Below are 17,237 nucleotides of genomic sequence, written 5' to 3' on the forward strand. Positions count from 1 at the left end.
ACTCCTGTCTAGGCACCGACATTCCCACTGAAATCTCTTGGCAGTTAGGAGCCTAATACTATGGAATTTGACACCTGCGAGGAAGCGGAGGGGTGTTCGCTTTGTCTCCGCACAACCTTTGACCTTGGACAGTGATTCTGGGTTAGAATCGTGGAATACTAATAACTACCTGTCTTTGTCCTAGTGGAGTTTTATCAGGATAAATGTGAGGAAGGTTGTGAAACTGAGAAATAGCAATGGGAGCCATGAAGGTGCTTAAAGCAGGCATCTATTTGGTCATTCTCTGGTGTCAGTAGGAATATTGTGGTTTGGCCTCACCTTTCTTTGCTGTGCACTACTGAAATCATGTGACTGTAATAAAAAGGGGAGAGTTACTTGGATAGCCAGTTTATGTGCTGGCCCTGCTCTTCCTGCCGCAGTCATCTAGTGTAAACAAGGTAAAAGGTACTGGCTGACCTGTGTCACAGAATCAGTGTTTTATGTGTACCGGGGAATAAAATAAAAGCGGTGTAGTACACCTGTAGGTACAGCCATATGCTAGCTTTACAGTGGAAATCTGCATCTCGGATTTCAATTTCTGTAACTTCAAATCGTCGGGCCTTGACTTTAAAGTTTGAAAAGGAAAGTAACAAATGGCAGATTTGATGGGCTGTCTTTGCAGGGAGCAGAAATTCAACTCATGCTAGTGTTATCTGATCCAAGCTGCTGTTGTGATGTTAATGGATCTTCTTTTGTGTCACTTGCAGAAGAAGTAAAGTTATTTTGCTGAAGTAAAGCCTGAGGCATATGAAGTTTTGTGTGCTGGTGTTAAGAGCTTTTATGGCTGAATGTGGATAAGAAACTAGATCACCTGAATATTACAGTATCACAGTATGTTAGAGATTGGAAGGGACCTCGAAAGATCATCTAGTCCAATCCCCCTGCCGGAGCAGGAACACCTAGATAATGTTACACAGGAATGTGTTACCTTCTGTTTCTTCTTCCACTTCCACCAGAATTTCCCATCTCGCATTTTCTTGCTCTTTCTCTTGTATATGTATTGCTGCCTGTAAAGATTTTGGAAGTATGTAGTGGGAAACGGGACGCTTCAAGCAGAATGAATACTCCTCTATTTGCACGCACGTTCCGGAGTCCAGGATAGGAAGCTTGCTGATTCACCGGTCTGTCTGTATCGCTATTGCCATCTACTGGGGGAATGCACAAATGCTAAACTGGCAGCGAGAGCACAGACCCGACCGAGTGTTGGTTTTACTTGTTTCACTAATTTTTAAGAATCAAACTAATGAAATAAGTAAAACCAACGCGCAGTCAGATGGTCAAAGTGCAGTATGTTTAGATGTAATAAGCTAAGCCCTGGATTGACTGAAGCAGTGCTGGAACAATCAAAAGTAAAGTCTTTACAATGCTGTGAAGGGGAAAAATATGTTTCTTTCATTCATTTAGATGGGTGCTTAGCCTGTGTGTCAAATATGGGAGGGGAGGGATCCAGTGTTCCTCAACAGTTCAAAGATATTAGCATTATCTGTGGGAAGTTCGAAGGTACAGCCATTGGTTGTATCTTGTATTAACTCATTAGTTGAGTCTGTCAATCAAAGCTGCTCAGATGGGTGCTGTAAGCACTCTAAAGGAAAGTTGGGCTCTCCCTCATACATCTTCCCACAATGAAGTGGTTTGTATCTGCTGATAATCCTGGTAAAGTTAATCCCCCTGAAAAGCACCAAAGGCACATATAACCAAGTGGCTTCTCTTAGTCAGTGTCTTACAGCACAGGCTGTTGTCTGGCTTTGAGCTGCATTTGGAATTTGGCAAAAGGCTTTTTTAAAATCCCATCCATCCCTGACTGTGATACTGTGAAGCCTGCCTGGCTTTAGATGCTGCTCACCTCCCAGAACATGTAAATGCCCTTCATCTACAAGCAGTTTTCTTCCTATCTTTGTTCACATCAGAATCTTATCTGCCAGTTTCATCTGAGGTTAAACTTTTTCAGAGAGAGGAATGCTTTGTTTCTTGAGAGAACAAATAACTCAGTTGTCTTCTGATGGGAAGTGTAGTGGTTTTCTACAGTTAATTAACTATGAGGAACTGGTTTATGCATGGTTGCCACTGTCTTATAGGCAAATCCAGGGTTCTTCAGCTGCATCACTGGCTATATAGTTAAAAATGAGAATATTCTATTCCAATGTTAAAATTCTTTGAAGGATGCAAGTGTCTGCAGAGCGTGTCGTTCTCCCAGGAAACCACTACTCTGGTGAAAACCTTTGCAGTCCCAGTTGATGATACTGAGCTGGCCATGGGGTGCTGTTACTAAACTGTTTTGTTATTAGAACAGGTGATTGGGAAAAGAGAAGTGAGATGGTCAGCTGTTCCCTGACTGTAAATTCACAGCAAATGAATGGACATGATTCTGTTCTGCTCCCTTGAAAACACTGGAATGTTTAGGGATGAGGGTGACTCCTACTGGTGCATCCACAGTTACTTTTTCTAGAGGCAGTTAATTGGATTTCTTTGCAAATAGTTTTGTTCTGTTATGTGGATGTTGAGGGCTAGAGGTTTTAATACATTCCCTGAAGAAGCAAGCATTAGTTGGGGGAGATTAAATCACTACTGGAGATCTCTAGCAGTTTTGGAAGCTGTTAGTGACTGGGGATCACAGTAAACTTAGAAAGTTCATAGGATTTGTGATTCTTAATTGCTGTGGCATGACTGAAAAGAGACACCTCACACAGTTGTAAGAAGTCATGGCTGTGGCAGTGACTGACTGTAGTTCCTTGTCAAGCAGTGGAAGAGAAAAGCAGAGGAAATCATGAAAGAAGGAACATGAGCATTAAACAGCTGTCACAAAGAATTCCCTGTTGCCTTAGAGGAACAGACATTTTAGCGTCAACTGACACTGGAGATACCAGGGAGGAGATGTCAGTCAATGAGGAGTTAATTGTTTCAGCAAAAAGTAGTTTAGATAAAATCCTACCTCTTTTCTCTCCCCCGCTTCCTCGGGTGTTGTGTACAGTAAAGGAGCTTGTACCATCAGAACACTGACAGTGATTCCTCAGTGACTGACTGAGCTAATAGATGGGATGAAATTTAAACTGCCTTCACACACGACCAGAGAGAGGGACTTGCAGAAGAGGGAGCAAGACAGAGGGGAAATGCTGAGTGTTTTTTGCATTCTAATGTAGCACTTGTAAAGAGGTACTCTTGTTTCTACAAGACAATGGATGTAGGAAGCCCACCGCAGGAGCACAGTAGGTGGATTTATTTATTTATTTATTTATTTTTACCACATTCCCTAGAATTTCAGCTAGAGGATAAATTGCACTCCTGCTTCTGAGCACAGTGCGGTTTTTAGTACTATGATAGCATCACATCACTCCTTCTTGCCGCTTGTTCACAGATACTTATTTACCTGTTTGACCCTGGTTGTTTAGAAGATAGTATTTTTTCAGACCTTATCAGCACATTGTCATTCCTAAAGCTCTTTAATGTCTAAGCAGGCATGTTTCATTAATTATGGCCACAGTACCTAGAGGAATAAAAAGACTGTTAAGTAAATGAAAATCCATTTTTCTTACTGTGAACGAAATATGTACTGCTTCAGGGAAATGGTCATGCTAAAGATAGAGCAATTCAAGAGTCTCTAGCAAATGTCTTTACTTCAGAGCAGTTTCTTTAGCTACAGGCATTGCATTTAAGTGTACCTTGCAAACTTTACTGATGGAGGAAACGAAAGTTGGCTTTTAAATAAGAGGGACTGTGCCACAACGCACTAAGCATCATTTCTTAGTGTCATTAATTATTGCTATCTAGAATAGAATCATTATGCAAACTACCACACAGGTCAGATGTATCTGCATTCTCTCTGTGATTATACAGTAGTTCTGCTCTTGTAGGTTATGCTGATCAGTTCTCGTTGTGCAGTTGCTCTTACCTTTGTGGTACATAGCTCATTTGAGACATTAACATGTGCATATTCTCCAGTGGTGTGTTTTGTGGTTCTGTATATGCATATGTCAATGCCATGTTTTATGACAAAGCATGTTTTTATAGAGGACAGTGTTACTTGTATCCTCATTCTGTTTGAGGATGAAGCTATTGCACCTTTAATGATGGTCGTAACACTTCAGGTATCCTGTATGATAAGCCATTTTGGGTAGATAATTAGTCAGGTAAATGACTGACAGGTAAATTACAGCTAACACATGGAACACCTGTTAAAAGCACCTGCAGGCACTCGGGTGCTGTGCAAACCAGGTCAGAAAATGTTGAATGGGGAGATTAGTTTATTCTGAGCTCTATTGACCAACCACTTTGCTGTCTTGCAGCCTGCAGTGCTACCTCTTGTGTCTTCCGTGCCCACAGAACAGTGACCTTAGGGATGTTCTTCCAGGGAAACAGTTCCGTTCTTGCATTTTTGTCTGTCTGTGGGTTTTATATAACCTTCCCCACACTCCTCACATGAATTTGCTATTTAGATGCTTGTGATTAATCCTGCTCTGGAAGAGCTTCTTTAATAGTGCAAGTACCAGATTCAAGCTTCTTGTAGACAGGTGAGGTAGGGACGAAGTCTGTATTCTCTGCGTGTTGTGTCATGGCCGTTATGTCCCATAAATGTAGTTTTGTTATTAGAGTGACTTTGCTGGTAACTACCACCAGAGAGTGTGTGCTGGGTCCTTTACTGTCTGATTTAGAACCTGGTTTTCTTCCTTGTTGTGAATTCAGGTGACTTCGTGCAGTTTGCTGTTTACTTCTCAGTAAAAGCTGCCAACTGACCTCAAGTAACATCCACCCTGCAGACTTCCCACTTCAGTCAGAACAAAGTTTGAGGCAATAGCAAGTTAGAACTGTGAGAAAGTTGTGAAGGTCTCGTGCTACTTAGTGTTGTGAAACATGCCGTGTAACCGATAATTTAGGGCAGAGAGATGATGCATTGACAGCTGTTCCGTCCATTTTTATAATGGAGAGGAGGGGATGTAATGGCATTTTGCTGTTGTCAGGTGCTCAGGGGGAAGGTAAATCCTGGATCTTCTCGAAGGTAAGCAGTGGAAAGGCAAGAAGCAAAAGTCATAGGTTGCAGCAGGAGAACCTTGAACCTGGCTGGGTGGGGACAGGGTGGAGAGGGACCTTAGTGAGCTGTTCGGGAGCTGCCTTAGGGAGGTGTGTAATCTCCAGGATGGAGGATTTTTGGGAAGGCAGCAGAACAAGTGCAGAGCAAGCTGATAGAAAGCTGGCCTGTTCACCCTGCTGTGAGCACCGCCTTACCCAAGCTTGCCTTAGTTCAGCATTTCTGAAGAACAGTACTGTAAGGTGATGCTCTTAACTTATAGCCCAAAGTCGACATTACAGTAGAAATTATAGAGTAAGATCTGGAATCCTGTTTTGCAACTTCTATATTGCATCTCTGCTGCACAATGATTCAGGAAACCTATGAGTTTCCTGAATGCCAGTGGAATTTCTCTGTAGTTTTGACAACATAACTCTTGGATGTTACAGCTCTTGTGAAGTTTAACTAAACTGAGTTTGCATCCTACTGCTGCTTTTGTGTTTAGCCTGCAGTGTGCCTGTGTTTGTGACTATTTGTTTTTAAAATAAATCAGGAATAGTGGCCATTAAACAGATTGTCTCTGCTACATCTGCAGTGAGCAATGTGATGTGTATCAACAGATGCAACCTGCAGTGTCCTAACTTTCCTTACTCTTCCATCCAGTGTCTGGGAAACAGCAGCTCCCAGGTGTAGCTCAGGGAATTGCATTATGAAGTTCTATCTATTTCTGTTATGAAGTCTTGCATTACGGGCAATTGGTACGTTGCTGAGGAGCTGGGGCACCAAGACTGGATGTCATAGATTTAATTGCACAACAAAACACAAGCTAGACTGTACCAGACTGCAAACATTTCAGACTAAGGGGTCATCTTGGCAGTGCTGCTGTTCAGATGCCTCCTGAAGCTTTGGCTTGTGCCAGTTACATGGTAATAGTGGAAAGTAGTTTTTCCCTTCTGTTTGAGAACTGGAGGAATGGCAAGTCTTACTTCATTAATCTACAAATATCTGTATACAGTGGCTGAATAAGGTACACAAGCAGGCTTAACATGATTTGGTTTGGTTTTTTTTTTTTGCCATATATTCCAAACACGGCAGGCCTGGGAGTAGGAGGGAAATGTTCATGGTTACCTTGTTTTCTTCTGGAACCAATGCTGGAGATGCCTGGTGGATAAAGCCTTTCATTGTTGATAAACCCTCTCCCTGAAGCTGCAATGGTTCTTTCTGGGTTTGCTTCTGTCTGGATCAATGCTTACAGGTGGTAGGCACTTTCAGAGCCTTCCCATGTCTGTCTTGGAGGGAAACTGATTTGATTTCATCCAAGGATGGAACTCATTCTCTCTCCCTTCCTTCTCTTCGTGGCACTAGGACACTTCCTTCATCCTTTGATCTGTTAAGGAAGTTTTGGTTTGTTTCAAATTCATTCCAACATTGATCTAACAGGCTTTGACTGGATGTTCCAGGAATAAACCTCAGCTGTCTTATGTGGAGATGCAGCCTGATACAGTCTGGTAATTCCCTTTTTCCCCTTTCCAAAGGTATTGTTTTGAAATACAGTTTTGCAGCTGTATTTTAATGCAGATTTTTTGCCTGAAGCAGCAGTAAGAGCTCTGCATAACAGAAACTATGAATTATTTGCACATGTGATCACAGATTTGCCTCATAATGAGCTAAGAATAATGAAGTTTTATGATCTTATGAGGCATAGCTGTGTGGCTGTGGGTTGGTGAGGTGGATACTGTCAAGTGCTGTCTCTTGTCTTTATTCTCATTTCCTATCATTCAAAGCTTATTATAAGCGTAGGAACTCCCTCGAGCAGCTCTTCATCACCTCTTGCTTTATTTGCAGGCTTTGCACTTTCCAATCACACCAGAGCACTCTTTGTCAGTGGGAATTAACTGCCCATGTATTTCTGGTGAAAACTATTACTTCCCTTGTGACCTTCTGTCCCAGTTCAGACTGATACAAGATAGTGAAGAACTTTGATACCCCTGTGCTTCCAGCAAGTGTTTCATTTAGGGTTTCATTCTTTCCCTGCATTTCTGGGCCAGCTTTCATGCCGTGCCCCTGCTGTTTAGCCATTCACGTTCATAAGAGGTTAGTTCCAACCCTTTTAAAAAATAAAGCCCAGTTGAGGACAAACCTGATCATAAAGCTTTGATGCTTGCTGCTGGAGCACACGATTCAAAGTTTAGTTCCCTGCAGTTCTCTCCCCTCAGAGGAGTCTCTTCACTTACTCATACATTATTTAGCTGGTGATTTGAGTAACAGATGTGAATGGGGGGGCATTCATAATTGATTACCAAGAATGAGCAAGCCATAGCCTGTGGAAGCGAGGACAGGCTGAACACACTGGCGTGTTGAGGACGGCGGGTTCCTTAAAGAAAGAGAAAGGCTTTTTCATGCATGGGACATTGGTCACCTTAAGCTGAGCTTTTAGTAACAGGGGCTGATCCTGGGAACTTCAAAGGGCTGTGCCTGGGAGGTGGGAGCAAACAAAGTGGATATGGCATGTCACTCAGAACAGTGAAGCTGCTGTGTGCAGACTGGGTTTGGGTGCTTGGAGTGCCTGCTAAAGTAAATGGAACTCTGCTTTCATTTAATTAGCAGGAAATAGCTAAAAGGGGCTATGGGAGTTAATTTAGCAGTGATATGTACAAATATGTACGTAGAGGCTTAATTTGCAGCAAGCTCCTGTGTCAGGCTATGAATTGCAGCATCTCTGTGACATTTGGGGGCCAGCCTGAATGCATGTGTGTGTGACAAAGCCTAAACATGTGTCTGTGGAACCCTCCTATTAGCTCTGTTGGATCTTGGTTCGGGTATATGCAGATATTTCTGTCTCCCATCAGGAAGTACTTGAAAAGACCATGTTTTAACTTCAGGACTCAAAGCAGCTCCAGAAGAATTTTATAGTAAGCATCTAAATTGGAGATGCTGGAGTAACCTGAATGAAATCACTTACTGGGCTCTATGGAGCTTCCCCAGATGTGAAATGTTTTGTCAAGTTGAATATCTTTTGGGCTGTTTTTCCTGCCAGATTAAAAATGCTCAAAGAAATCTGTTTGTTCAGTTTGAGAGCAAAATGTGCGTATGTTTTGGTTGTTTTGAAACCTCTCATCTCAATTAAGCTTGTGTGTATATATATCTGTAATATATACTAGATACTACTCATGTGCTTTTTAAGTCAGTAACTATTTTGATGAAACAAAACACTTCGATCCAAAGTACATGTATTATTTATTTGGATTATAATTCATGTTAACCTGCCCAATTTCACAATTCTCTGCTCTATCTGCTGTCCACTGGTTTCGGGTATGTGAAAGAAGTGGTGTGAGATGACCTAAGCAAATATAGTTGTTACAAGGCATTGTGAGTTACATCAGAGTGATTCGTGTCAGCAACTCAGGGGTCCTAGTGATCATTGCACTTTGTGTGGAGATGGAATTCCTTGTGATCATTGTGCTACGTGCAAAGGGTATAAGTGTCCCTGCCAATACCACAGTGAGGAGGAAGAAGAAACAAGGGAATAATTCCCCTGGGTCAACCCCAGTATTGTGCAAAGAAATGTTTTGTTCATTGTTTAAATTGCATGAACGTTCTTGGGGGGGGGGGCGTAGGTAACTTAGAGATATGTCCTGTTACAGAACGTTGTGAAATCTGTGCGCTGAACAAATAAACACATAAAGAGTGGAATTTATGGGGGCTAGGATGGCAGTCAGACTTGTGCTAGACATATTTCTTCACCATTAGACAAGACCCCTTCTCCACCCCCCCGGGTGGAGAAGCCTGGGAAAAGACGACAACAGGATTGGCTGAGACCCAAGAAGCCCAGGAAACCAAAAAGTATAAGAGACTATGCCCAGAAATTCCCCTCGTGCATCTGGGGCAGAGCAGAGACTCCCCGGCGCACTCAGTGCTGCTTGCTTATTGTCTCTTGATATTAATTATAATAAAAATCAATTAAAACAGATTGGCGATATTAGGTTTTTATAACAGCATGAACTGAGACTTGTAACCAGAGCAGAATAAATATAATTGCTTTAAAAAAGGGAATTTTGGAACAAAAATGTCCAGGCCCATGTCTTACGTCTGCCTGTGCTGGCATGCATTGTTTCATGGCTGAGCCTTTGGTCCTTTTCAGGAGGTGAACCAGTCTGGCTTTGGCATGCTTACTGGTTCTTGGAAAGGAACCTGAGCTTCATTCCCGAGTCGCTTCCATTTCCAAGTTTTAGCCCATCTGTGAGAAGCAGCATTCAGAGTTAGGAGCTGCAGCACAGGTCTATTTCTACATCTGATATTTTTGCAGAGAGCAAATGGTAGCGGTAGCACAAGTCTGACTTGACAGGCACTGAGGCACAATCAGGTTTTTTTTAGTGCAGGGTTCTATTAATAAATAACAAAGATTAAAATATTGCCACTTTTAATTGTTTGATGAGAGTATGTGTGTTAAAAACAACATGTTGCTGTCTAATTTTACTCTGGAAATAGAATTAGTACAGTAATGTCTATATCTATGCATAGGCTATGTGCTACAGCAGTTAATAGCAGCATCTTTTGTTATCAGGGTTTGCCTTTTAAACACTGAAGGAGGACAAAAGATATTCTCTGAGCAGGGTATTGCCTGGTACCTGAGCACCAGAAAATTACAGCTGAGGGGAGACAACCACCCTGAGCAGGAATTGCCATCCTCACAATGCCTTCCCACCAGCACAGCGGGAGTGACCTGTGGAAGAGAGTGAGCCTGCGAGGTTATAGGCAAGCTTATGTGGAAGATGTCACGAAGCTGCTTATGGCCGACAGGGCAAATGAATGCAATTACTTTCTATAATAAAATGGAGCTGGTATTTTGTGGTGGCAGCCTCTGAGTGACAGCCAGGAGCGGGGGGAAACGGAAGGGGAGCTGTAGCTGTCTGGAACGCAGCAGAGCTGCAGGATGGAACTGTGTTACACAGCTGAAATTCCACATCTCTGCATCTTGCAGAGAAACCTTAATTTTTTAAATCTCCACAGGCTTCCCAGAGACAGAAGATGCTAATTTTAGAAATGTGGCAGCTCATCTCCTTCCCCACCCCCTTCCATTTGCTGCCAGGATGCTTAACAATCCAGTAAACAGGCTCTGGGAACAAGGGGAATAACCTCAAGAGCTGAGGTGCTGTCCTCTTGTCAGTGGCATCTTGGGGATGGGCTTGTCCCCTGCCTCTGGGTCCTGAGCTTAAAACCAATTTAAAATAGAAGAGTAACAACTGAACTGTCAGTGCAAAGGGGTAGGTAAAGGTGTAGTACGGAGGGCTACAGCCTCCTTTCACTGACCTGATTAATTCTGCACCAGTACTCAGGGTAGTCTAAATTAAAGCATTGCATAAGAGCAGCACTTAGAAGTAAAGAAACCAGCCCTAAATTTTCAGCTAGGGTTTGGATATCTCATTTTGGGTCTTGAGCTATATATATGGATATTGCACCCTTCTCCGCATAGTATCTGAGGGAGTTTATTATAGATTACAAAACACAAAGCACATGAGAATAACTTCTGTTTTAAAATGTCTTTTTACAGTGCAAAAAGGTGTGTTATCGCATCTTACTAAACATCCAGAGTCCAGGTCAGTGCAGCTGGAGAACCCTAATTTCCACATTCTCTCCTGGTTTCCTTGTGCAGCTGCATCTTCATCCTCTGCTTCAAACTGGTGTGTGAAGAGAAAGTTTTGAGAGTATTTCTCCAAACCCAGCTACGTTGGAGCTGCAGCTATCTAAATACGAGGCCTTACAATGAAAAGTGTTTGGTTCTCATTTTGGCAGCAGATCTACTGATCTGAGCTAGAATTGTCATGATGAAACTGAATTTATTTAAGACTGTCCAGTGCAAAGTACCCACAGTTCCCTTTGGCTCACAAATGCCCAGCACTTTTGGAAGCTTGCTTTGTTGTAACTGCTCCTATGTGCACTTGAAGCTGTGTGGGCATAAATAAAGCTATAGGAAAACATTTAAAATTAGGCATTAATTGTTACTTCAGTGTTACTAAAGGTTTTCTGTTAGACCTCCACAAGACACATGTGTCTTGCTCTTTTGTAAGCAGGAAATGTGAGGCAGTGCAGTGTTCATTACATTCAGAGCACGTGGATAATAAATCTGCTGAAATTGAACATGCATCATAATTTCAAACACCTTCAAGTGTCTAGAAAGTTTAACAAAGCGTGAATGCTCCAGCTACTTGGTGCTTATGCAGAGCAATGCATCTATCTCTTTCAGTCTGTTTGGAACAGGGGAGCAGAGTGCAACACAGCTGCTTTTTCTATATGCAAACATACACTGTGTTCTATTGCTAATCGAGACTGGCTCACTGTGGTTTGCAGCGCTTCGTGGCTCAGTGCCTGCAAAGTGCAGCTCTGCTCAGAAATCCAGGTCATGGTTGTGACTGGAGGAGTTACAAGTTTTGATGCTGGGGACAGAATTCGCTCAGGACAGGTTTCACTTCCAAGCCCTCACTACGCACATTGCATCATGGATGTCACCTTCTCAGGAATGAAAATGTGAACGGTTTCTTTGCTCCGTTCCTGTCTCTGGGTACATTGTATCTTGTCCCAGCACAATAAAGGTGTAATTTATCACAGAGCCCAATATTACTTGTCTCAGTTCCTGATCTCTCTCTGATGGTGCTGTCATCTTTTTGCTTTGTGTGTTGTATTCCTTATCTGGTTGCCATAGCCAGCCCAGCAGTGGGGGTTCTGAGAAGCTGCAGGAGAGCAAATGCTTACTGTAACAGTATCATTTGCTGGGGAAACTGGTCAATAATCCAGGGTTGTACTAGTGACCCCAACTTAAATGTAAAAGCTGCTTTGTGGCCTGCAGTGAACAACATGGGGTTTAGAACAGTACTTTGACATCAGCTGGTATAATGGAGAAATTACACTTGCAGCAGGAATTGTTGAGAACTGCTTTTTATACAGTCTTAATTGACAAAGGGACAAACTGTGTTCTGAGTTCAGCAGAATGAGGAGCTGATAAATAAATAAACAAGCCCATGCCATCATGAGTCTAGAACAATAGAACCTCTTCAGTAATGAAGGTATTGGAGCTCCAGAGGAAAGACCAAACAGCTTCCAGGGGATGCTTGCGCCTTAGATAAAAAAATGAATGATGAGCAGCTTGCAGATTACCAAACACTGACATAAAGATACTGCAGCCCTAATGGTGGTTTTAGGCATTGTTGCTTCACCTGGAAAGCTGGTGGTACAAATGAAAGTCAGTCTGCTTTGTGTCTGTGCTGGTGGGATTCAAGAAGAGAATTTGCCCTGTTGTACCTGCAGAAGGGGAAAAGTGGTTTTGTTTTCTGTGCTGAAATGGGACTGAGGACATGATAGTTTTGGGGTTGTGATGAAATGGGACTGAGGGGATCCATATTCAACTTCCTGCTCACTCAGTTCTGAATGAATCAGAACTTGTAGCAGAGCCCATTCTCAGAAAATCCTGTTGGATTCTGGGATTTTTGGGCAAGAGGTGTAGTCTCTGTGGGCCTCTAGTATTCCATTTATGAAATCAGATTTGTGATACGTTCCTAACTCTTGGAAGTTTGCAGTGAAGTTTGATGAAGCTTTTACATGTCACATTAGACCTGGGTGTAGCACAGAAGGTGCTAACATGACAGTAAGTGAGGCTGTAGGCACTGGGCGTATGAACAGCAGTAGCTTTGTTCATCTACCTTAAAGCAAAAGGTAAAAAAATCACAGCATCTTAATTTATCGTACGAAAAGTCACAAAAGATGTTAATGCAAAGCATCACGTTATTTGCAGCACATTCAATGCCAGAAAAAAGTGCCTTTTCCCCTCTATTTCAGTTGAAAATGGAAAAGGTATTGCCTTGCAAACTGGGATGGTTCTGATAGGAGCCTTCAAGTAAATTGCTGTTTCTTTTGAACAAACTGTTGGAGTTTGTTTTTACTGGTTTTATCCCTCACAGACAGGTTTATCACAAGAACTCTCCCTGGTACACGGTGTCCTGCCTTCTTTACCTTCTCTCTGCAGAAGGCTCATGTAAAGGCATCGAAGGGATCTGGGGAGTATTTCAAATTAAAACAAAAAGGAGGCAATTGTATTTCTGTCCTAGATGGTGCAGCCCCATGGCATCTTTGGGTGCAAGGCTGGAAAGTCATCATCTCACAGGATGTTGTTTACTGTAGACTGAGCAATAAAGGTGTGGAAGGATCCTGTATTTGCTGATCTGGTGGTGTCAGTCCTGTTAATGGTGTTGTAAACATTTGGTGGTAAAACCTGAATTTGAAGCTTGCCAGCTCCTTGTGCCATGAAGAATGGTGATGTTGTTCTGTGTCTGGCCACCTGCTGCTTTCTCCTGTGGTAAAGAACATCGGTAGCTATGGGAACAAAAACTTAAGAACAGACACCCACGTGTGTTGAAGTTGATTTATAGAAGGTCTTGAAGTGATGCCATGAATTATGAGATACAGAACTATCTGGTGTGGAGTTCGATGGCTGTCAATGAGAGCAAAGTAGCATTGCATTGTGCTTTAGTGCATCCTTGGGAAAGTAGGGACTGAGAGAATTCCCCTTTCAGCCCCTTCTTAGGACTTAAATCTTTGGGATGTGATAGCAGCACACCACAAGTCACTCTTCTGCTCTGGATAACAGGACTGGATTGCTTGGGATGAAGAACGAAGGAATTGGGGCATCCTCTGCTTTGTCCAGTATGGACCTGCCAATGGTGTAGATGTGTTCCATGCTAGCATTGTGCTTGCCAGACTGTTATCTTTTCATTTGCTCTGTGTCTTGGCCAAGGTGTGAGGAATAGATGGTGTTGAATGGGAGGTTTGTCTCGAGGTGATGCACTGAGCCTAGCCTGTGGTGTGACAGCTTCCTGGCCCTGTATTCCCCACAGAAGTTGTCTTGGAGACATTTCCTGGGCTTCAACAGGTGCCCCTCTGCTCCCTTAGGATTCAGGACAGGGATTTGCTGATAACCTGTACTTGTCTACAGCAGATAAGAGCAGTGGCACAGAAATGCCAGCTACTTTTAGGATAAACCTGGAACATTCTGTTAACTGCATTGCATGATACGTTGTTGAGCAGTTGTCACTGTTAAGAGAAGGGCTTGTTGGTCCTCTTGAGTCCAAGATTTATTTCAGGAGAGACAAAAATGCAATCAGAAAAGTAATTTTATAAAGAGACTTTCTGATAACAGTATCGATACCTGATATGGGTATTTGCCCGGATAAGCATATATTAAAAATGCAGTGGATGCAATAGGAATAACCCAAATGTGATGTGGTGTAAACACAGGATGCCCCAGGAGGCTCCTGGAACAAGTGCTCCTGAACTGATTACTCAGGAGCTGGTATCCCAGGGGACACAGGGAGTGTTGGAAAGGAGGAAGCAAACAAGATGATGGTTTGCTGAAAACAGACTTGAGCCAAATCGTAAAATCATTCCTTAGGGGCAGGGACAGTGGGGTTCAGGCCTGAAGGAAAATTGCAGGGGGGTTGTGTCAGGTCTTGCAAAGGTCTCGCTCTGTCTGGAACACTGACTGCTGCCTAAAATGCAGAGATGATGTGGAGTGAAAACAGCAGGACAATCCAGCTGTAACAACTCAAGCTGTGAATGAGAGTCAACATTTCTAACTTGGAAAGTCCATATGGGGTGGGAGAAAAGTAATCGTGAGCATTACCCAGCACCTCACGTCCGTGCTGAGGTTGCAATGAGGCATAAATCAGCAAAGCAATGTCAAACATGTAAATGGATTGACTTCATTTGCTGCAGATGTGGCGGGAGAGGATCAAGAGCAGCAGTGCTTGCTAAATCTGTGAGGGGTGAATGCCTGCGGGGTTCCGTGGCAGATACACCTTCTGTTTGGGGCAGGATACTGTCATCCTCATTATCCTGCCTCCATGCATCAGTTTTCCTTTTCTAAAGGAGAGGCTTTCCATTCGCTTATCAATCCTATTTATTTAGATTTCAAGCTCTCAAAGCACAAATTGCCTTATCCTGTGTATTTCAGTGGCATGTAGACAGGCAGGAACTTCTGACTGGAACTTTCGAGCAGCACCATCATATAAAGATGCTGAAATTCTTCTCCAGAATGTAAGCAGACCTCCAAAGTCTGCATCTGCCTTCCTGTGCATTGTTTTCTGGGACACAGCATACTGTAATGTGCATTGTTGGCTAGCAATTTTCCATTAATATTTCCTTGCAAGTTAAAAAGGAGGGAAATAGATGGTCTTTGCCAAGAAAAGGAATCAGTCAAGAATCCAAAGAGAACAGCTTGTCTATTTTAATCAGTAATCATAAACTCACTTTCTCAACCAAGCAAGTATGCGAGGATGCCTTAACGATATGTAGGATGCTGTATGGACACAGGGGAGGCAGTAAAATAACAAAGAAGTCTTTTTCCTTCCTAAATGAAGTAGCACCCTATTGATATTTGTTGCTCCTGAATGAAATACATCCCAGAGGAGTTAAAAGTGAGTTATCTTTTGTACTTATTTCCTAACACCCACAAGTTTTCCTCCCATTCTTTTTTGAAGGAGTGAAGCAAAAGACATCCATATGTCCTGTCTGAGAGTGGGGAAACAAAGAGTTAAGAAACGATTATCCCAGGTGACTGAACACTTGGGTTGCAGTGAAAGGCTGGTAACATTCATTGAGCTCCTGTGCTGGTCTATACCTGTCAGCAGCTCCTCTTACGCTACAGTACAGAGGGAAAAAATGAGCCTGCTCAGAGCAGAAGCTGCAAGCATCCTCAGGAGCCCTCTGATGTTACGTTAGAGACCTCCGTGCAATGGTATTTTTCTCGTTATTTGAAAGAGTCTTTGGAAATACCAGTGATGTACATACGGTTTTTGCTGCTTCCTCTGGTGTTTTGTTCACTTGATTCTCTCACTGGAATATGGATGATGCAAGCACCATTAAATGCCTCAGCCCAGATAAAGGTAAGGGAAATGTTTATTTTAACCACCTCTTTGAGGGAAATTAGTTTTGCTATAGAGGAAAGTAGAGTTTACAGAGCTTTCTTGGACACTTGTTCTCTGTTATGAAACTTAAATGCTTCAAACACGTATCTAGCAGTTTCTTAAGGCAGCCTTTGCTGTACCCTGCCTTTGCCTCCCGTTAGCGCCAAACCTTAAATAATACATGTGTCTAATGGCTGCGTCTCCCTGCATGAGCAGTGCACAGGAGGAGTGCACCAGTGATATTCTGGTCCCTTTTCTGCCCGCTGAAGAAGCTAACTGTGACCAAAAAGACAGGCTTTCTATTTTTAGCCATAGACCTTCTGCTACCCACATTAGATTGGAGAAAAGAGACTCCAGCACTGTTGTGAGTCAGCTGTATTGTTTTCATTTCTTAAACTAGGTGATTTGCTTCTAATTAGATACTGTTTCTTTATACCCATCAAACAAGAGTGCGCAGCATTCGTTTGGGTTGTGCTTGTCCTGGTGGAGTTCTCCGAGGGATGGATTCCGTCCTGGCTGAGAGCTGCTGCCTCAAGCTGTTAAAACTACGATGCAGTTTCCTGCAGTTTGAACTTGGAGGCTGAGCTGCACTGACAGCTTCTTAAGAAATCATATTCATTCAAACCAATTTCAAACCGCCGGGTTTATTTTTCCGAAGTCTTACCTCTCATTGATTTGTTTGGGAAAAGCACAGAGGGAGAAACCCTTACCTGTGATATATTTTAGTCAAGTAAAACGCCCAGTTGCTTGTCTCTGCATTGTGTGCTTTATGCCTGCTAGGCATCTGGTTTTACCATAGTTACGCAACAGGTAAAGAAGTGTGACTTCTGTGTGTTCAGAGTAGCTGCTCTGGGTGCACACGGTACCGGTCTAACACCTTCATCTCTTTGGGCAGGCAGGCTGATTCCCTGTATTTGCAATTAATAGGATTACTTATTCTCACATTCATGAGTATCTTGCCATAGCTTTTGAAGGATGCGCCTATTAAAGGTCACTTTTCTTTGTAACACTGGTTGTAAAAATCGTATCTAGAATAAAACTTTATCAAAGTGGAAACATGCTTGGATCTAGGTGTTAGAAACAAACCTGGTGTCCATTAACTCTGCCTTTGACTCTTCCTTGTCTTTATTATTAGCATACCAAAATTAAGCTAAATCAATGCTCTTCACTGAGAAAGTGAGAAAAGGTAATGCAGGCAAGTGTGGATACCTGTGTGTCACTGATCACTGCAGCAAATACTGTTCAGT

General features: G+C 42.7%; 1 protein-coding gene across 8 annotated transcripts in view; it reads left to right on the forward strand.

Annotated features, from left to right (window-relative positions):
* PLCH2 (phospholipase C eta 2) overlaps positions 1-17,237 on the forward strand; it is a 69,835-nt gene that overhangs the window by 5,473 nt on the left and 47,125 nt on the right. The window contains exon 1 of one of the 8 annotated variants that reach the window (XM_057417834.1): positions 2,686-3,242. The exons of 6 other annotated variants lie outside the window; for them this stretch is intronic. In XM_057417834.1, coding sequence (XP_057273817.1) covers positions 3,212-3,242 — 31 coding nt within the window. In that variant the 5' untranslated portion in view covers positions 2,686-3,211. Of the gene's footprint in view, positions 1-2,685; positions 3,243-15,619; positions 15,970-17,237 lie in introns of those variants that run through there. One more of the 8 variants, XM_057417828.1, reaches the window with a different exon arrangement.

The sequence above is a fragment of the Pezoporus wallicus genome, unplaced genomic scaffold, assembly GCF_028554395.1.
Source record: "Pezoporus wallicus isolate ANWC-B61680 ecotype Strahan unplaced genomic scaffold, APGP_CSIRO_Pwel_v1 contig_13766, whole genome shotgun sequence".
Classification (NCBI taxonomy): domain Eukaryota; kingdom Metazoa; phylum Chordata; class Aves; order Psittaciformes; family Psittacidae; genus Pezoporus; species Pezoporus wallicus.